Raw genomic sequence first — 22171 nt, forward strand, 5'->3', positions numbered from 1 at the left:
CTGTATTCTCTGGCTGTGCAGCTGCCCTCCCTGGGGTAGCACATATTCTCTGGAGAATCCAAGGAGAAGACAGAGAATTATTTTGTCTGATGCAAAAGCAACATCTATAAAAAAAAAAGTTGCATTTTACAGACTATGTGACAAAAAGTACAGCCCCACCAAGTAATGTTCATACTACCCACACACAGCCATTATTTGAAAAATAAAAAAAAAAAAAAATTTGGCGTCAAGATTTATCTTATTTATCTTAATGTAGAAGACTTATTCAGTTCCTATGCTGTATTCTAGGGTGTTTTTATTTTGTTCCTAAAGATGCCTCTAACATAGCTTATATGCATTCTAAAGCAGTAAGACACACAGATTAACCTCAATAGACGCAAATAAGAAAATTCCAGTGCTGTTTATCAGCTTGAAAGATCACAAAGGATTTGAAAAACTGAACTCCATCTAAGCTGTACTGCAATGAAACACACATTTTTTCTGTAAAAAAGTTATTTTCCACCATCAGTCCTGTAAATTGAGTATGGCTGCAGTAATGGTTACAGGAAGCAAGAGGTGAACTGAACAGAACCCAAAATTTGCAGGATGATCTAAAGAGGCGGAACAAAAGAATGTCAATTAAAAAATTTAGTAAGATAAAGACAATTCCCTCTGTCCTTCTAAGACACTACAACATCTCTTGGTAAAGAAATACAAAGTACAGTATGACTAGCATGCTGAACATACATTTTATTCAAATCACATTACTAAACTCCTGAATGCCTCAAAGATATAAAAAGCACACCCAACGCAGGTAAAACAGCAAATATTTGAAAATGCTAACCAGGAAGCTGACAGCACCCAGTCACTGCTATTCTTCCACAGGGCCTTGGAAATACATGGACTGATTTTGCACTTGCTTCAGGACAGAAACTGTCCAGTAAAGGAAAGAGGAATGGGAGGGATCTTCCCAATCACAACAAACCCCCTAGTTTGACTTATGCCTTAATGTCCTATAACAAACAGGACTGACAAAGAAAAGTAATGGCACAGAACTGTTAGAAACCATCCTATTAGAAATCCCCATTAGTACATCCCATCACAACTGTTTGTTTCCCCACGATCATACCATAACAGCTCCCAGCTAGCCCAGCATCTCCAGATGCATCAGCCAAGGCTCTTGGCATAATCCAGAGACCAGCATTCTCTAGGAAGGACCTGCAGCTGAACAAGTCCAGGAAACTTGCAGAACAAAAATTCATAGTTCTGAGACCCTGATCACAAAAAAGTTTTTGTGTCGACTTTAACTACACTCAAGCTTGAGCTTACTTTGGAACAAACACAAGATGTAACTATCCACTCCAGCTCTCCCAGAGAAGAGTTGCTGCCCTATCTCTCTTATTAAAAGTAGTCTGGAAAGCGGCAAGCACACATCTACATCTGTGTGCCTGGCTGGTGCATAGAGCTTTGGTGAATTAACTCAGGAGTGATGTCCCTGGCATGTACATCTGCTACTCATGTAGAGCAGTCAGTTTCAGGCCCAGCAGTCAAACTAGTACTTGTCATTTTCACTGCTGGAGATGTACACAAGTAGTTAAACCATGGAGATACAAAAAAAGAAAAAGCAAAACCACACAACAGAAACACAAGGTTGCCAGACCACAAAGGTCTTACTGAAATGAACACAAATTTACTTACAGCACTTTTTCCTTAAAAATACCTTTCCCTGGAAGAAAGGTTTCGAAGTTAAGACACTGAGCAAAGTAACAAAAAGCAACAGGTGAAAATAGACAAGGCAGCATGGACCACCCTAGGCAATTACCCAGGCATAGCCCATTGGTATGCACACAATAGAGAAGGTAGTATGACCTGGGCAATAGGAAGCCTTCTTCACATGGATGTAATAATGTTTTGTTTATCTTTTAGACTGCTGCATTGGTCTCATCAGCAGTGCAGAAGGGGATGACAGTCCACAAGTCAAGAGTTCAAGCCCCTTACTTTCAACATACTGTCTTCTCATGTATCTTTACTACAGCTGCTCTCAAGCCCATTTCCTTCATATTTGATGCTTAAGCCTACTTTAGAAGAGGTGAGCAAAAATGCTAGGCAGAAGAGATTGAACTGTGTGATTACTCTGTGCAAAAAAACCACGTCATTTGTACAGGCTCCAGATGTGAGCACACACAAAGAAAGAAATCTTAAACTAAAGCAATGAGATCAGCACTGACAGATGTCTGCACCCAAAGTGATCCTACTTCTTCCCAAACAGACTTCAGCACAACTCACCTGGTCTCTATATCCAGACACCACTGCCTCTCTTATACCTCATTATTATTGTTGCTACACATTATTTGCTGTATTCTCTTCCTTTTCTTAGGACCACTTTCTAAGGATCCAGATACACGTAGCTGCTCTCAATACTCAGCTCTCCACTTTCTCCTCATCCCAAATATATCCTATTGTAAACCAGAAGAAAAAAAAGAGTATAATTTCTCATCTCTGCTACTTTTCTTCGTTTATACTTCAAAAAGACAGACTTCAGCCTGTATTAGGTGGACACAGCACTTGGCACACACAAAACTAAGTGTATTTACTGTAAGTGAGAAAACTCGAGTGCTCTGACCAAGGCAAAAGTACTTCTTGCAGAGGAAGAAAATCTATTCACATTCGAAAATTCCTATTATCTCTCCCTATCTTTTAAAAATTACTTCTATACGCAAAAGCAGAAATTTGCCGTTTCCTGGTATTGGTGGACCCCATACCTTGTAGTGAACAACCCCACACTTAGCATGCTGCTAATCTACTTAAACTATTATCCTGTGTATTTATTAGGGGTTCCATGGAACGGGAGCCGCACCCACCGACGCACCTCAGCCCCCACTCGGACCCCAGTGTAACGCGCTGCCCAGCTGCTCCTGGGGGCGATGCGGGTGGGTTTCACACGCTGGCCACCCTCTTTTCCCGGAGCACTCCCAAGTCCCGAGTGTTTGAATTTTACTACGCACACCTATAAAAATTTGGGACCATTCCAATCATTCATTCCAATCATTATGCTTATACTGGACAACTCCACGAAAAAGTCGCTTGACTGAAACAATATAGCGAAGGGGGAAAAAACAAACAAACAAAAAAAAAAATCTGGAGAGCTCGAGGTTTTATCTGCCCTGCTCAGTACGTATGGCAGCAGACTGAATTACAGCGCTCTGAACTCGGGCCAGCCGCGGAGGTTCAGCCCGGGACGGACGGTCGGTGCCGCGGGGCGGGCGCGCTGCACGACACCGGAGCCGCCGCATCCCCGCTCGCACCGGGCATCACGTGCGGCCGCCCCGCGCTCCCGGCGGTCACGGGACCGCCCAACTCCGCCCGAGTCTTCCTGCGAGCCCGGGGCGAGCGGCACCGGCGCTACTCACGTATCGGCTCACGAGGGTCCGCAGGAGGCTGCAATCCATGGCGGGCGGCTCAGGACCGCGCCGCCGGGTGCTCGCCGCTGCCGCCGGGCTCCCTGGCTCGCCTCCTCACTTGCCACATGCAGAGAGCCGCGCTCGCCCCGCCGGACCCGCTGTGACGCCGGCCCGGCGCTCGCCGCCGTGCCCCGGCTATGCCATGTGCTCGCCGCCGCCACTGCGGCGCGGCGCCCCGCGGCCCCGCATGTCCCCCGCCGCTGTCGCTGCTGCCGCCACCACGGTCCCGCCGGGGAAGGGCAGGGGGAGCGGATCGCTGCCGGGAAAGCTCTCCCGCCCGCCGCGCTCTGCTAGCCGCACAGGGCTTTATCCGGCGGGCGGGGCCGGGGCCGCCCCCGCGCCGCTCCCCCCGCGCCGCTCCCCCCGCCCTTCCCCGCTCCCGGCGCGCGCGTGCTCGGGCCCGCCCGGTACCGGCCCGGCCCCCGCCCGGCGCGCGCCGCTCCCATCGCGCCGGGCGGCCCCGGCGGCGCGCACGTCGCGCGGGGCGGGTGGGCGCGCGCGCGCCGGTGGCCGTGCCCGGTGCTCGCTCCCCGTCCCGTCCCGTCCCGTCCGGTCCCGCGAGCGGCTCCCGGCCGGGAAACCCTCCCGTGCCTGGGAATGGGCTGGGAACACGGGGATGAACCAGTGCACTGTGCTGGGAGCTACACTGGGAAGGGAAAACCCCGGGAGTAAAATTGGGAGCGTTGGGAGGGAACTGGGAGCACTGGTGGAGAGCCAGGGACTGGCACTGGGAGTAGTGGGAGGGGAACTGGGAGCACTGAGGATAACCACGAAGCGATACTGGAAGAACTGGGATGGCAGGAGAGCGCGGAGCGGAAGCCGGGGAGCGATGCTGGGAGTGAACTGGGAACGATGCTGGGAGTACTCCTAACTATAGAATGGGGTGGGCTGGGTTGGAAGAGACCCTAAGGATGAGCTAGTTCCAAACCCCGCCATGGGCACGGGGACTATGGGTGCGTGGGGTTGGATCCAGGGAGTGTTGCTGGGAGCACTAGGGAAGCGACACTGGGATGGAGCTGGGAGCAGCGAGGGGAGACCATGGGCGCTACTGGGCGGACACGGGGAGCGCTGGGAGCGGCCGAGGGTGATCCCCGCGCCGCCCTCACCTGCGCCGCGGGCGGGAGGGAGCGGCGGCCGCGCCCTTCCGGGGCGGAGTGCCCGCTCCGGCCGGCGCCTCCCGGGACAACGCCCCGCCTGCCGCTCCCGCCGCGCTGCGGGACCGGCCCGGAGCGCCCCGAGCTGCGCTGGAGCCGAGCCCCGCTCCGCACGGAGCCCGGCACCGCCAAGTGCCGGCGAGCCCGCTGGTAACGCGCCGCAGAACTGATCGAGCAACCTCTGTGCCCCAACAGCCCTGCTCGGCCCGAAAACTGTAGAAATTATTTGCTGGTAGCTAAAGGAGTAAGCAGAACTCGGCAACAAATGAGCACGAAAGAGAAACAAAACAGTATCATTCCCCTTCTTTTATTTTACCTCTTTTTTTCCCCCCCTAAGTGCCTGAGACAACACCTTTTAGGTATTTACGCCTTTGTTTTCTGGAGCTGTTTCATGCCATTCATACCAAGGAGCTCGCTGAAGTTTGCAGGAATCTTGTACGTAGTCTCAGATTACTTCGTACAACTTCATATAAAGTGCAGACTCTAAACGAAATACTTTCTCAAAAATTAATACAAACTCACTAATTTTATAAAATTCAGTCTTTTACTAAAGAAGTCGATTTTAACAAAATCATAATTTTACCCTTTTGAAAATCTATTGCCTTCTTTGGCAGCAATCACATAAGCTGTGCCTTATTAGTCCATGGCTAAAACAATGAAGTATTTGCTTATTTTGGTTTCTGTTTTGTCACAATTGCGTAGTTCTCTGGGCACCATCAAATATTCTACCACAAAAAAATGTACAAATACGTTCTAATACAACAAACACGTAGAAAAAATAGAAATTGGACTATTCAAGATCAGTACATAAATACGAAGGGGAAGAACATATGACTGTTTCTTTACAGGTCACCTTAATGTAGGTGCATTTTATAAATTCAGCAGTTTTTATTGCTGGTTAGGTTGCAAAATGTGTAATTTAATGCACACTAAGTGCGCTGTGGTCAAGCTAATGTTGCTCTTCAAACTCTAAAGGGACATTGGTCTAAACCCCAATTTTCATCTTGGTTATGACTAATAATTTATATTCATTTTGCAGCACCTTCCATTTTCATGCTCTTGTTTACAGACCTAACACTTCTGTGACAGGTTTCAGAACTTGAATTTCAGTTTCAAGAAATTATCACTGAAGTGGAAAGGTGGAAATAAAAATCCATGAAGCAACAGGAATTTTTTCTCAAAATTAACAGTCCTGAACGAGTTAACACAAAACTACTTTATTTTCTGTTTATTTACAAGAACGGTTACATGTTAGAATAATATTATGTGTGCATGTCATCAGTTTTCAGGAAACTAGTTTGTTATCAAGAAAAAATTCCAGAAGAACTTAATGAACATAAAGTTCATTAAGATAGTTTCAAAACAAACAGATTGCAAAGCTGTAATAGGAAATTGTTTCCATTGCTTTTTATCACACTTCTCTGTCTACCTATTCCAATTTAAAAGAACTTAGGGAATATTCATATTTTTTAATCTTTTTTCAAGTTATTCTGCTTTTACTCAAACAGTATCATTTAATCAATCCAATCTTTTTAATGATATTGGGATTAGGAGAAAATTTTCAAATTAGGCAGAAAGTTGCTTTCTGAAGATTTCTTTCTTTTAATACTTTGAGTAGTATCTTTCATCCGGATGCCACAATGTATTTTTTTTACATTATTAAGTGTCCCTGTGTGCCATGCTCACCTTACTTGGCGCAGGTCACAGAGCATCTCAGAAGGGAGGAAGGTTCACCTGCTGAGCTGGGAGCAGTTAACAACAGCTCAGTTCTGAGCATGACCATCATGGAGATATTTCTGAACTCCTTTCTGACTCCTCAGCTTAGATAACCAAGGTGGGGCTGCAAGAAGCATTTTCCTCAGATCCAGAGCCTGGAAGCCACTCATAGGGGTAGGTTGGCTGCATTCCCTGAGGTGAAAAGGGGACCAAAGCTCCTGTCCTCACTGACTCTTTGAGTCCAGGAAAGGATACACATGATCACATGCAGCCATTCCCAGGCTACTGCCCAAACAAAGCTGAGACGTTTTTCTGCCCTTCCTGCACTGCCAGGAAAAAGAGAGAAAAGCAGCACAGCTGGGTTCTGGGCACATACTGAAGTGAAATCCCAGCCTACATTAGTCCTTTGTGCCCATATTTCCACAAAAAGGGCACTAAATGTGCAACCCAGAAGAGAGCACTGGTAGGACACTGAGAGTTGGCACAGGACCTTCCAACTGAGCTGTGTTTGTGCAGGGAGGACTCACAGCACATACACCTGACTTTGGGAGTGACAAGCTTCTCCAGAGGCACAGTGCAACTGGGGAGGGTGTTGAGGTCACACTTTTAGGCTTAGGTACATCAAATCTGCATAAGTCAGGCTTAAGGTGCCTGAGTCCTTTATTGGATCTATCCTAAAGTGACCTGCTAAAGGTCACGTTGTGGCTTAGCAGTCAAGCCAAATGAGGAGTCTTGATCTTATTGGTCATGGATCTGTTCTGCCTATTATGCAATGTTTCATTTTTAAGCAATTCATTAAACTAACCATCTTTGTCTTTGAACATGCCATCACAATTATTTAATTCCCCATTTCACATTTTTAAAAATTCTTAAAATTACCTGTATGCTGTATTTTCTAAATTTCTTGTGTCTTTTCTTACTGCAGATTTGACCTCCTGTTCTACTGCTTTCTGTTTCTCCTTCCTATTCTTCTGATTGATTTTCTGTGATCCATTACTGGCCTTTCAGGATACTCTTACTTGCCCAGCTTAACTATCACATTCTCTAGATCTTACTACTTTCCACAGAATCTCACACCCCTTCTGATTTACTCACTGTGCCAGTACAGCTCTGCTTGATACATCATGCTCATTGTTTAAATAGCATTAGAAATCAAGGTGAATATGTTAGTGTGCAAAAGATTCACTTTTCTTATGTACAGCTGTATTTTCTGTTACTTTGCAACCCTTATTAAGTTACTCCATTTCACAATTGCAGTGAAAATGTTGAGACTAGTCCAAGGGCAGCAGCTCACGACATGCTGGATTCCTTCTTGAGGCAGCAATAGATATTTTGCAGTTTAGTCCAACTTGATTTTGGAAGGTGAGAAGGCAGGATTTAAAGCTGGACTCCAATAAAGGGCCACAGTTCTCACAGGCATGCTGGTGATACAGTATAAAAGGATAACATGGTAGACATCAGAGGCTTTTTGTTGTAGATTTTAGTTTAACATCTGTTTAGGTTCCTGCTTCTTATTATGGAAGTGACTATTTGCCTCTAGTAGTTCTGGCCCAAGTTACTAAATACTTCCTGAAAAAACTGTGTGTAGGTGATAAGAGTTGGCTTGAGCATACGTGAGAATAGTGTGAGGAATGGGAAATGGCAGAGATTGAAAAGATATAAATTGTATGCAGCTTATCTGCTTCAGAAACTGGATGTGCTTTGAGTGAAATTGTTTATCCTGCAGTGTTCCTGGTTTTTCCCCTATAAATATATAATTTATTAATTGTGTCTCTCCATCTATTATATTTCTGAAAAGTTAATGAAAAGAGCAACTTCTCATTCTTGAGTCACCATATATTTAAACTAGCTAATTTGTACTAATAAGAGAAATTATTCGCTCAGTAAACAGATGTTTGTGGTTTTGATCTAATAGTACTTTCTCAGATCCTTCTGAATATTCTTTGTGAAAATAGATACCAACAATAATTCTGAAATATGCTTTATGTTAAAAAGATTTCACTGCCTGGAGTTTGTGACGGATGTACTTCATTTGAAGAAGAATATAATTAACAGTTACTGTGGAATTCTGACACCTTACCTGCCCAGGACAGATAACAAATTGAAGGCAAAGACAAAGCAAGTAAAATTACCAGCATCAAACCACTCTGACAATGATTTTAGTAGAAGTAGCCCAAAGGACAGACACTCAAAAAAGCACTGGACGTTGAAGATCACTTCACTCTTGCTTGACTTTCTTTGTCTAGATCTGGTTTTTTTTTTTCCAGAAAACACGTGTGAAAGAGACACATTTCTGACTCTTTGACCTACGTGTTTCTAACCTCTGGCAATAATGCATAACTTCTCTTATAGTCAAAAGCTAAATGACATTATGACAACATGTAATTCCCACATCCTTGCTAACAAAGGTGACCTTTGTTAAATAGTTTCTTAACAAAATCCTCTAAAAGAAAAGAGTATGGCCTCTAAACAGGTGCAATCAAGCAAAGGCACATCAGGTAAAATAATTTGGCTGCCATCTTTTGCCAGCTCAGGCAGTCAACTACAATTACAACCAGGATTCGTTCATCTGCTTTACCTGATGCAAGAGATCCAGTCCCTGGCTGCTGCAAAGTAATCCTCTTCATCAGGAAAGGCACAGGAGTCAAGGGGATCTTACTAGTGACACAGAACACTCACATGGACCATTTGGAAGACTTGCTCCATCACTGTGAAACAGAGTATGAAACTCTTTAAGAGGAAGCCCAGCCTCCACCAGAGGAAGCTTCTCCTGGGATGAAATGCTGTTGGCTGCTATGGTTACTAATGTGATGTTCCATTTACTTCCCTGTTCACTCACCTGCTTTCTCATTCACTCACGAGTACCTCCAGAGATATTTGTTGTTGGAATAGTGACAAACCTCATTAGTATCAGCTATGCACAATCAAAGAGAAGAAAGATACAAATGATCAGCAAATCAACAGAAGAAAGGAAAGTGCTGGAGTCTATGGGCATTGTGAATAATATTCTGTCCTTGGTGCTTTGTGAACTTTGTGTTCTCTTCACTTTGGATTTGCATTAATGTTAGTCTTGCCTTATGTCTCTATTTTACACCTCAGTGCTTCGATCGGGCAGAGCTCCCCACAATCAGACTCCTGTGACTGTAGAGCTGAGTGCAGCATCAGGATTCAGATGAGCAAAATACTGTGGTTTATTTTTGGTATCTTAAAGGGACAAGCGCATTATTTTGCGATTTTATTTTGATAGCACTTTACAGGTCTTGTTCCCACATTTACATAATTTTTTTTCACCCTTTGCACATTTCTGATCAGACAGTCTAACTATGTAGTAGTTTTACACTATGAAGCTGTCAAATTCCAAATAAATTGCATGTATTAAGGCTACTTCTCCCCCTCCCCCTACCCCCCAACTATCAAGAAAAGAGAGATAACTTCTTTTAAAAAGCCAGAATTCCTGTCATTATTCCATGGTAACAACCAGATGGACAAGTTAGTACAACCAGTATTTATCATAATGCTAGGAAATACTTTTTGACAGTACTTTATAGCCATAAAAGCAAGCAGCTGAACCCCTGAAAGGGTAGTAAATAATAAGAGTATCACTTTCTGGCTACTTTCATGTCATCTGTAAAATTACTTTTGTTTTGATGTAGCATTCAATCGAAGCTGGAAGAAATCTTTTAGTGGTTTGCTCTTTCTCAACTAATAAGGCACTAAATATAGCAATATCAGCATTCTGGGCTTCAAAAAAAGCTGTGGTTCAGGTTTCTCAAGAATATCTGTTTTTTCTCCTGACTGTGTTCAATTTGTTTTATAACTGTTTATTTAGGAAGCATGAGTAACTACAAATCAATACATAAAGTACCAGAAATATTAAACACTACAAAAACAAGCCTTTCACTTAGATAATGATGATGCAGTCATACAGTCATCAGATTTTCCAGTTTGAAAGTTACAGCTAGCTGGAGGACAAATTCCTAAGAATGGGACACAGCACTGCAGCCTAGGACATTCTGACTTGTCCCACTGTCCCTTTGCATCGTTCTCTCTTTCCTTTCCTTTTTGTCGTTCTTGGAAGCTGTATGCTTGTAAGCATGTGTGTGGATGTGGTAGTGAAGTGGTGGTGGCAGGAGAATGTCCAAAATAGAGTCCTTCCTTGACCCCTTCCCACCTCCTGATGATCCCCCACAGGCAGTAGGGATGGAAGTAGGATGGCTGCAGTCCATTCTTTTTCCTGTAGGTAAATCCCAGGTGACAATGACACAGACTACACCTCTTTCATTTCCACTGTCCAAAAAGCATCAGCACTTCCTCTCAGATTACCAAAAAAAAAAAAAAAAAAAAAAAAGTATTCCAATACATATTTTCACAGTGATTTTTGGCCATGTGTTCAGTATTACTGCTCTGTACATGGTTTTTTCATCTGCCTGTAGCAAGTATCAAAAGTGCTATTACGGTGACAGCTTATTCAACTGAGAAGTAGTTCTTTAAGATGCTGCTATGTTTTCCCTTACTGCAGCTATGTCTGTCTCATCTCCTTGAGCACTGCAGAGGCTGGGCATGATGAGCATTTTGTGGACTGGGAATCTTGCTGTGAGGGAACGTGGTGAGACTTAGCATTTTGTAGATGGAGTCAATGAAGTGTGTGAGATCCCCGAAGCTTTCAACCATGACAACGCTCAATTCCATCACGTCACTTGCTGTGAAATGTGTAACAGCCACAGCCATTGCTCTTTTTCTTTCATGTAAGAGTTTGCCTGTTTAATATTTTAATTTTAGTATAGTTGGTGTTACAAGTTTGTTCCAATTTGACATTTGTATATTAAGAAAAATTGCTTTATTTAAGTAGGCAATAATTCCAGGAAGAATGTTTCCTCCCAACAGATGTATTATCACAAACCTTTACATTTTTACAAAAGGGTTTATAAAGATATAAATTAGTTGCTTAAAAAGGCAAAAATAAAAATTATATTAGCATTTTCAGTTACCACCTTGTCAGCAGGTGGAGGTCTCTGCTGGACCCAGGCTAACAGGAGCTTTGACTTTCTAGTGTCCAGAAATGTGGGACAGAAAAAAATATCCTTAGCTGGGAATTAATCCAGGGGAACTGATGTTGAATAGTAGTGAATTTAGAGTGGAGATGGATAATACGACCAGAAACCATTTCAGAGGGATGTATCAGTAGTAAGCTAAGTACTATGATTAAGTGCCACCAACACTATTTGGTACTCTATAAACTGACATGCCTACTAGGGCAGTCCTGCAGCAGCCACTCAGTGTTGACTGATTTTAGGACAGTTAAGGCTGGTGTTGCTTTGCCCTGTTTTGATGTTACAGCTTCTGCAAAGCTGGCTGGTGCTGGAAAGGAAGGGCCAAGCTGTGACAGGTGCATGGTTGGTACACTCTACAGCTAGTGCTTTACCATCCCCAGGTGAGAGAATAAAAATGATCTGACTTTTTCATTGTGCTTCTTTCCTTTGCTTCCTAAAATAATTGTTTTCTGGCAGTTTACTGCATAAAATTAGGCCTCCATTACAAATGATTTTCAGTGTTACTGAAGAAAGATGAATGTAGCTGAACTTTCCTATGTATGGAGATGGAGCTGTGATTCAAAGCCACATAAAGTAGGAGTTCTGTCCTGAGTGGCACAAGCCTGCCCTGATGCATCTGAACTGGGGAGTGCATGTGCCTGTGTGACATTTCCAGAATGAGTCCTATAATGGGTATTGATTTATAGCTGAATAGGGGAGAGTTTGTTCATGTTTTCATAGTGCTGTTGAAATTGAGTTCTACAATTAGCAACTACTTTGCCTCCTCTATACTGAGAAGCACATGAGCAAAGAGGAATTTCAAATTTTTGCTGTAGTTTTCCACATTGCTTAGAGAGGGGAGTAAGGGAAATGTCAATTTTTCCACTCTGCCCTACTATACACTTCCTTCTCTTTTGGAAAGAAAAGATGGCTCAAGTTAATCACCAAAGGCAAGATTTTAAGAACCCAGTAGAGGGATAAGTGATTTATGAAGGTTTCCATGCTTTAAGGTCATGAGTCAGGGATTCCTGCCTTGAAATACTTAGCCCTTAGAGTGCCTTCCCATCTTTGCTTGCTGCTGTGCAGTCCCATTGATGTTGATGGACTGGCACATGGGTGACAGATGAATTTGCTCCTAATGATCATCACACTGAATCAATCTGAATGGCTTCTTGCATTTCTGTACAGCTGCTTTGGTCTTGAGGGGTGGTGACAGTGAAGACAGGAACAAAATCTTATGAAAAAAATTGACCAAGTCTTGGGCAACTGCTAGCCAGAGAGAAGAGAGATGAGGGGAAGGGAATAGAGAGAGCAAAGGTGGGTAGCTCTTATCAATTAATTCCTGACATAGTTATTTATAAATGTGCACATGGCCACATGCATGCAAACTCCTTTTTTCTGTTTATCAGCATGATTAGAGTGATGCCCTCTAGTACTAGTCACTGTATACACACACACATAGAGTAATACAAAATCATGGCACCTTTCTAGTAATGCATAGCCCAGTGGCTGAAGCATTACAGTTTGTATATACAGCACATATACAGAGTGATGCAATGCAGATAGATATGAATTACACCATTGTAGAGACAAACTCACTGCTAAAGAAAGGATTGTAATAGGGAAGCTGAAGCTGTATTACTACAGTGTATTACATATCCCTTAAGTGTTACAGTTATGGGACATAAAAGCTAATTTTAGTCAAGGAGCAGCATATGTTGTCTGAATTCCATGAGTAGACTGCTGCCAGTATGCTTTATGCTAGTGAGCCTAAAGAGAATTTGGATGGCTCCATTACAGCTCTGTAGTTTTTAGAAAAGCTCTTAACGGCACTGAAACCCTGGATAATAAAAGCACTTGTTAAGTCATAGACTTTCTATTCAATTTCATACCCAGCAAGCAAAAGAAGGCTGTGGGAATACTATGTTACACTCAGAAAAATTTTAAAAGCAAACAAACAACATTTTATCTCACAATTGTGCATCTGCTGGTATCAGGATATATTTAGCTGTGTTTATACAGAAAGTAAACAGGTAATTGGACTTCAATGAGAATCAGTGAAGTATTTTGATGGGGTTTTTAAAGATTTTTTTTTATAGTGAAAGCATGGTTGGGCATTTTTACTGCATGAAATTGTAAACTGCTCGAAATATGAGTATTGACTTGGTTTATTCTTGTGTTCATCACATAAAAAAATGCTGTAAAGTAACTTTACTAAATAATGCAAGAAGAGACCATTTAGTAATACAACTATTGGCATCTTCAAAGGCCTAAAGAACTAGTGAGGTGCTGCATATGCATATAATGTTTTAGAAATGCACTAGAAAGCCTTGTCTAGAAGCCTGGATGTTTATTTAATACTAATTTGTGTAAAAATAGGAAACAGCACATAGTGAGACCCCCCCCCACTTCCATTACACTTTCAAAGATGCTCTTATTCCAATACACAAACATTATTACTTGATATAGATACTACTTATTGCAGCTTTTACTGAAGTACTAGTTTTGCTGAGAAGAACATAACTGTGCTTCCTTTTTGCCCAGTAATTTTCCTCCTTTTGTGATATAATGATATAGTTCTGCATAATGTCCTGCACCGTACAGGGTTTCCAGGTGTCTCAGTCACTGCTGACAAAACCTAACATGTCTCTTTTTTATGTTGGTCAGGAAAAGGTGAAGACAATGAACTTTCCTCCATGACTAAGGTTAAAATAATGCTTTCTGATGAAATTTCATTTCCTTTTTCTATAAGCTTAAATGTTACTCTTCCTATGCTGATAGGTTGCCAAGGCTTTTATTAAAAGCTGGAAAATTTGGCATGTTTTCCCCTCAGACCTGAGTGGATTGTTCATCTGATGCAGGCACATATGAGGCAATTGATTTATCCAGCTTGAGATTTTGTGCCCTTGACATTTATATCTTAAAAATCAAAGCCTGGAACTGCATAGCACATTGCAAACAGGAGGTGCATCTTTGCAGACCTTAGCTACTTAGCATTGGTTTAGTAGTAAGGGGCAAGTAGCTGTAAAGCAGCATAAGAGTGCTCTTTTCACTTATATGTCATATTTAGAATCCTGAACGTGTGTTCTTTGGGATAGGTAGGTATCAATAATATCATAATTTGATGATGTCTGTCACACTTGGATTATTTTTGTTATGATCTGCTCCAGGACAGGATTCAGCACCAACCTGGCAAGGGTGAGGTAGGGGACTCCAGTTGTAGCAGCTACAGAATATACCAAATAACATGATATCTATTTTTTAGCTTTTGTTCAACAGGTGAACCAATTTATCCTTAGACTGTCCTAAACTACAATAGTAAACTGAAATGGGGCGGGGGGAACTTAGGAGCAATCAAATATGTCAAAACAGCTTGTTTTCTCCAAATCTGTCCAGAAAAAGTAATATTTTGTATCAGCAAAATAATCTGGAATGTTAAGTAACAAGAAAGGAGACCTCAGAAATGCCTCAAAACAACCATTTTGGTGGTCCTATTTGTGGAAAAGTACTATAAGCAAAAATCTGTCTCCACAGTAGACAGAGGAATGGAGTGACTTTCTAGGATGCTCTTAGTTTGAGATCACAGCCTTTAGAAGCATTACAGAGCCAGGAATGTAAGCTCAATGAAGCTTTTGGACAGATTTACAGAATCACTTACCAAATGTAAATCTCTGATGGAAGAAACAATAAGAAGGGAAGAACAGTTTTCTGGCATCTAGTAGGCACCCCAGTCTCTGGAAAAATCATTCTTTGTGTTATTATGGTTTATGGGATGCTCTCATGATTGATTATGCTGGAAAATCTGATACTAAAGTTGTGAAGATTCTCATATGAAAGGAAGAGGCCAAAATGAATCTATATGTAAGGGACAATAAAAAATGAAAGAGTCAGCTTTATGATAATATTCTAGGAATATTGATGGAATTTTTTTAATCCTGCATGGTGCTGCCAGTGCATAAAGATCATGGCTGGAAAGCTGCCTGGTGGAAAAGGACCTGGGAGTGCTGGTGACAGTGTCTGAACATGAGCCAGCTGTGCCCAGGTGCCCAAGAAGCCAAGGGTATCCTGGCCTGTGTCACAATAGTGTGGCCAGCAGGAGCAGGGCAGGGATTGTCCCCCTGTACTCAGCACTGATGAGGCCACACCTCAAATCCTGTGCTCAGTTCTGAGCCCCTCACTACCAGAAAGACACTGAGTGTCCAGAGAAGGGCAGTGGAGCTGGGGAAGGGGCTGGAGCACAAGTCCTATGAGGAATATCTGAGGGAGCTGGGGTTGTTTTGCCCAGAGGAGGAGACTCAGGGGGGACCTTACACTCTAAATCCACCTGAAAGGAGGCTGTACCCAGGTGGGGATCACCCTCTCCTCAAAGGAAACCAGCCACAGGATAAGAGGAAATGCCCTCAAGTTGCACCAGGTGAGGTTTAGATTGCTTATTAGAAAAAATTCCTTTACTGAAAGGGTTGTCAAGAATTGTCAGGCTGCCCAGGGTGTTCAAAAAATGTGTAGATGTGGCACTTGGGACACAGCTTAGTGGTGAAGTTGGCAGTGCTGGGTAATTGTTGCACTCAATGATCTAAAAGGTATTTTCCAACCTAAATGACTCTGTGATTCTGTGATTATTAGAGGACTGTTTTCATCAAGGTAACATTTTGTAGTGTTTCCTGTTGAGTCCACAAGTCCAGATGTGGTTGTGCTTCATGTACATTGTTTCAGATATATTTGACTAAAATTAGATCATTGAATTCAGTTCAGAAATTTCTGCCTGTTCACCCAAACTACAGTTTCATGAAAGCAATTTAAAAACATGTTTGTAGTACCAGCAAAATGAGGGTATCTTCACTGTTCTGTATACTACTGAGGTTTTCCTTTTCTTCTTTTTTTTTCTGTAATTTAAACTTTTGTGATCATTCCTCTCTCAGTTGGGTGTGATTTTATGTTTACCAGTTTTTCATTGATGTCACATAGGACAGAAACTCTTCAACAAAGTCAGGGTAACAATCCCTGCCTGGAATTTCATGAGATTTATATGTCTCTTTGCAGTTTGACCTAAACAAGTAACAATTTACCAAGTATTCTTTACCATAACTAAATATGCCTGGTTTAAATAAATAAAACCAAGTAAACTACTATTGCAATTACTTACCTCATTGTGGATTAATGTTCTTCCAGTGCCTTTTTGGTTTCCATTGATAGGGAGGTAATTGGTTTATGTGCTAAGAAAGCTGATTATGTTGCCCAGACAGAGCAAGAGGGTCTGAAAGAGGTAGGAAATATGTAGACTAGAAGTATGGGAAAATACATATGACCTGTGCAAAGTCTTCACTAGTTTAAATTCTGTCTCTTACATGCTTCCTTGCCCACCATGCTCTCTTACTTATAAATGCTGAAGGTGATGTGCACTGCTGTGTTATCATGCAAAGAAAAGGGAACTGGAGGAATGAGATGTGTTTAGAGAGGCTGAAGTCACTGAGAATGAGCATGGGAACAGCAGCCTGAGCATAGACAGAGAGAGGGAAAATCATGGACTGGAACCAGTGAAGGCTACAGGTACTCAGGAGGGGTCAGAGTTGTAATTAACCTAGTACTAGTGAGAGCCAGAATCTCTCCTTTTTTTAAAATCTGTTCCCTTATTTTTTCCCTTATTTATCTGTTCCCAGTTCAGGAGGAGTAATTCTGTAAATGCTTGCCTGAACAAGCAGGACCTGCTATTTCCTGCAAAGTTCCACCATAGCACAGAAGGAAACCAGACACACCTCTGCACTCTAATTCAAGTAAGGCCCCACTTGAACAAATTTTTAAAGCCAATCTTTAAAAAACAGTAACACCAGACACTCCACAAAGCAGAAGAGGTCTAATACATTTATATCCCAGCCATTGCCCTTCTGTGGCTAAGTTTAATCAGTCAGTTCATATGTAGTTAAACTGTGAAAGAAAATCAAACACTGTTGCTTCAAAGGCAGAGTGAACTTGATACTACCTGATATGTCAAGCCAGTATAGCTGACATGCAAATTAGGATCCAAAGCATTCACTCTTTTATGCTCAGCCAGGTGCTGGCAAGATCAAAGGGACCCCTAAAGCTTTGAATTTGTCAAAGGGAAATTGGGAGATTTGTCTAGAGCTTAGAGAAGGGCAGAGGGGACCCTAAGTAGAAACATGGGCAAAACTGCATAAGACACAGTGATAAAAAAAAAAAATCCAGACAACTTTTTCCTCACCCAAATGATAACTCTTGGTCAACATTGCATTAGTGAAATTCTGAAGAATCTCTGACTGACATCTTTGATATGGTTATGAGGTCTCTTACAATTCATCTTCAAAATTATTCAGAGTATAAAGGACTGGGATAAAAGGGCCTTTGAATATTATAGGCCATAGGCTTTTTCCTTTGGTTGATACTAGAAATCCTAGGGAATCTGAATACTAAGTCTGAAAGTTCCCTTAAAGACTGTTTTCTAAAATTGATAGACCATCAAGAGAAAGACGCAGGGAAGCAAGATAAATATTTCTGTGTAACAGAATATCCATTTTTTTAACCGCCTCCCCAAGTGATATGGAGCTCAGAATAGAAGTATTTTGCTTACTGTTTCCTCTAAACTAACAAGATTTTCAGTCTTTTAATAAACATTGTCTTGAGCAAAAAACTTGTATCATACTCTTGTATTTTGGATTTCCAAGTAGAACAGTTTTAAGAGTGAAACAGCACTAGATTTCTAACAGGGTAAGACCTTAAAACAATAAATCCTAAAACCTTCAATGCTAAACCTCAGTGTCCTCCAGTGGGCATTAGGGCAAGAAAGCAGTCGACAAAAAAGTGCTTTCTCTTCAGTATCTTGTTACAAGCAAATGGGCTAAAGGACATAATTAAAGGTTTAACCAGCATTAACACATGATATCATACTAAAAATACCATCAAGAATGCATTGAAATTGGCTAGACTGCTTAGCTTTTTCTCTCCTAGCAGTGCCAACAAGAGCATCAGAACTGTTCAGCCTTGAGAAGATGTGACTGAGAGGGGATTATGTCAATGTCTGTCAGTGTCTGAAGGGAGGGTGCCATGAGGATGGAGCCAGGCTCTTCTCTTCCACCAAGCAATGGGACAAGAGGCAACAGACAGAAACTGAGGCACAGGAAGTTCCACGTGATCATAAGAAAGAATTTCTTTACTGTGCAGTGACCGTGCAGTGGAACTGGTTGCCCAGAGGAATTGTGGAGTCCCCTCACTGGAAATATTTAAGAACTGTCTGGATGCAATCCTGTGCAATGAGTTCTGGGATGATCCTGCCTGAGCAGGGAGGTTGGACCAGATGACCCCTGTGTCCCTTCCAACCTGTGATTCTGTGATTCTGTAATTCTCTGTGATTCTGCTAAAAATAGGCTTTTACTGGAAAAATAGATAGAGTTTTCATCCAAATCTACATTATATAAATTTTTACATAATGTGTTAGGACTAATATTAGACATTTCAACACCTTCCTAAAATATTTGTCCCTTCTATCTGTAAGGAGGAAGTTTAATAGTACATCCTTTTCTTTGTACCATTGCCTGTAATTTATTTTGTCTTTCTTGTCATAAAACAGCACTGTGAGGCAAAAGTAGTTTTCTCCTCACTTGCCAAAGGGAACTGAGAACACACACCTGTGGTACATTTTTTGTGTTGTTTTTTGTCTTGATTTTAGTTCAGATTTTCCAAATGCAAGTGCATGTCATGGCATGAAATCTAGGAGTGCAATCTGACTTAGTTTCAGTGTCTGCACTGAAAGAATTTTCACTCAAACAAAGTGAACTCCTGCTATAATCAATGAAGACCTATCCATTGCAGGCAGGGAGCTCAGGGAGACTTTCAGATGTGTTTCTCTGTGGACACCTGGACAGTGTCCCTACACCACATGTGGCACAGACAGCTGGGGTCTGTAGGTCTCTGGAGTCCATGCAGCCTCATCCTTTGATCAAGGTGGTCTCAGATCAGCTACTGAATGAGGCAGATCAGGAACAAAACTCTGCAAGGAAATACTCTGGCTCCTATCTGACCCTCTGTCCTATGGGATTGTACAGATATAAACAGCATGATTCAGACCAGATCCCTTGGGAGTCAGGCACTGAACTCCTCTGAGATTTATCCACCTGAATTATTACAGGTTATAGAGGAAGTCTTTGAGGCAGAACTTAAACAAACTGTGGCATGCCAAATCTTAGGTTAATGTTTTACACCTAAATAATCCATCTTGAAATGTCTCATGATTATTTTTTTATTTTTCTGAGGTACATTAATTTAAAACACTTCTATGAGATATAAAAAGAAATTTAAACTGGCTGTTAACACTTTACATCTGTTTTCACTGAACCAGAAATCATATTGAATTCTGCCATTTTATTAAGGAGCACTGACATGTCCCAAAAGAAGAGACAGAGTGTACTTTGTGCCTAAATTTTCGCAGTCTAGGAAAAACAGACAACATATTATGTGCTGATTTTAGCACAGGTGGACAGAAAGAAGATATGGAAAGGTGACTGTAATGGAATGTGTGAATTCAGTGCAGTCAAGGATGACACAGGTGTTTTATAAAGTTTAGTTTATATACATTGTATCACGTAAGGCAGATGTAAAAAAAGCTTTATAATGTGTAGCAACGTGTATATGTAACACATAACAATGTGTTATTTTATATAATCTGTGTTCCCCTGTGTTGACAGCAACTTGGGTACCTTCCCCTTTCTATTGCTAAGGATCTTCCTCTGAGCAACAAATGTAACCTTGGTCAGAGCTTTTAGGCCAACTTTCTTTGATCACAATGCATTTAATGATATTAATGTTATTGATGTCATAATTACTGAGAATGAAAAATATTGCTTTTAAACTTATCGTAAAATTCTTGTTTTTTCCTCCTGCACCTTTACATAAATGCATCCCTGCTCTCACAACCAAGTCTAACAGATTTTGGTACAGGAGAAAATACTGTCCTCACTTAACAGCAGGAACATGGAGTTCCCTGTCTTCAGTTATGGAAGAGGTGTATTTATGGAATATGGAATATGTAAAACCTGTTATTCCTGGGGTTGTTTGCCTGGCTGATATTAGAAGACCAAGTCTATCATATTTGCATTTCTGGTGTTACTTCAGAAGAAGCTCAATCCCAAATGGGAATAAACCTCCAGGGTAAGTATAGGTTAAAACCATTCTCAAAGTAACTTCACACTGTCAGCACTGATTTTTCTTCTTACTTAAGAAGTCAATAGATATTTAAATATCAGTTTCATGTGATAGAAGTTCTATGATGTGCATAACAGGGAATTGCCAAGGAGTCTTAGACTAAAGTATCTTGATTTTATATTCTATATTAACTGTGATTTTATATTGTTGCTACAGGAATGTTTAATCTGGGCCATTATAAATACCAAAACCAACCATATTTCATATGGATAAGGTTATTTTCCTAATATTTGAAAAGTATTACATTTGAAAATATATGTTATGTGTAATAGAGTAAAAAATAATCACATCTATTTTTATGTAATGTCAACCATTTTTGTATCTTATATCAAATACAATTATTCAATAGAGTCAGATCAGTCGTCCATATTAAACATAAGCTGACATTTGAGAGAATGCTGGGGTTTTTAGTGACAAATAAACATGGTTATTTGTGGAATACTGTTTTTAGTAAGATTAAAAGATTGAATTCCTCATCCATGAGAAAATTTTTCTTTTCTAGGATGTATTTTTTAAAACTTATACTCATTGAAAAGACAACACAATGGCAAAGGCAACAAAAATTATACTTTAATGCAAAAAGAATACTTTAATGCAAAAAGAATACTTTAATGCAAAAATAATACTTTAATGCAAAAATTTAATAAAATTATTGAAGTTTCTTATTCTATCCACTACACCTCACATGCTGCTGTCTAGCATGAATAATTCTATAGACATCTGTGTCAGTTAAAAAAATCTAGAAATTATGAAAGCTATGCCAAAATGATGAAACTAATGGAGCCTGCTATTTCATTTTATATAATGATGCAATGACAATGGACAATTTGACTGTGCATTTTAACTAAGTACTCACTTTTACTTCTAATTCATATGAATATCCATTTAAGCCTTTAAAGGAGACTATTGTATAGAACAGAATTTCAAATATTTGCTCTGCTTTAACTGTCTTTTAATATTATTTTCATCTTGAATTTTAAATTATCCTAAATGTCAGTGTGTTGCCTGTTTTAGCTGATATTTGCCAATTTATCTATTTTCTAATATAAATTTTGTTTACCTGTGTATCATACAGATATATGTTGTGTTTTGAGCTGCATGCAATTATACAGGTTTATGATCTAGATATTTGTACATCACACACATGAAGTTGGTTTAAACCACTTCAAGTTACTCCCTGATTTAGGGCATTCTACTTATGCTGTGAGTTAGTGCACCTTCATGACATCCCAGGTGCAACTTTTATCTCCTTGCACTGAGACTCAATAATCTTAAAGAGTAATCCAAGAAAATGTCTGTAATTCCTTGTAATTTTTAGAGGTAAGACTGTGCTACTCTGGAATGCTACTAGCTTTAATCAAGTCATAGAATCAAAGAATCTTTTAGGTTGGAAAAGACACTTTAAAAAGTTCACAGATTTCAACCATTAACTCAGCCCTGCCAAGTTCATGACTAAACCATGTACCTAAATGCCATATCTACATGTCCTTTAAGTGCAAGTGATTGCAATCCTGTTGAACACAAATTTTACTAGAATTATAAAAGCATATGTGTTCCATACACCTCATGTCACAGAAGCATCTCAATTGAGTTTTGCAATGCATTTGTGTGAAGGTGAATA

The 22171-nt window shown here is 41.0% G+C and overlaps 1 protein-coding gene across 6 annotated transcripts in view; it reads right to left on the reverse strand.

The window, feature by feature from the left end:
• The window catches only part of ATP11A (ATPase phospholipid transporting 11A), a 117126-nt gene extending 113374 nt beyond the window's left edge, over positions 1-3752 (reverse strand). For 5 of the 6 annotated variants that reach the window (XM_079323176.1, XM_079323178.1, XM_079323179.1 and 2 more), the window contains exon 1: positions 3390-3752. In XM_079323176.1, coding sequence (XP_079179302.1) covers positions 3390-3428 — 39 coding nt within the window. In that variant the 5' untranslated portion in view covers positions 3429-3752. The remainder of the gene's footprint in view (positions 1-3389) is intronic. The other variant, XM_079323177.1, reaches the window with a different exon arrangement.
• Positions 3753-22171: the final 18419 nt, after the last annotated feature.

This window comes from Erithacus rubecula, assembly GCF_903797595.1.
Source record: "Erithacus rubecula genome assembly, chromosome: 1".
Taxonomy (NCBI): Eukaryota; Metazoa; Chordata; class Aves; order Passeriformes; family Muscicapidae; genus Erithacus; species Erithacus rubecula.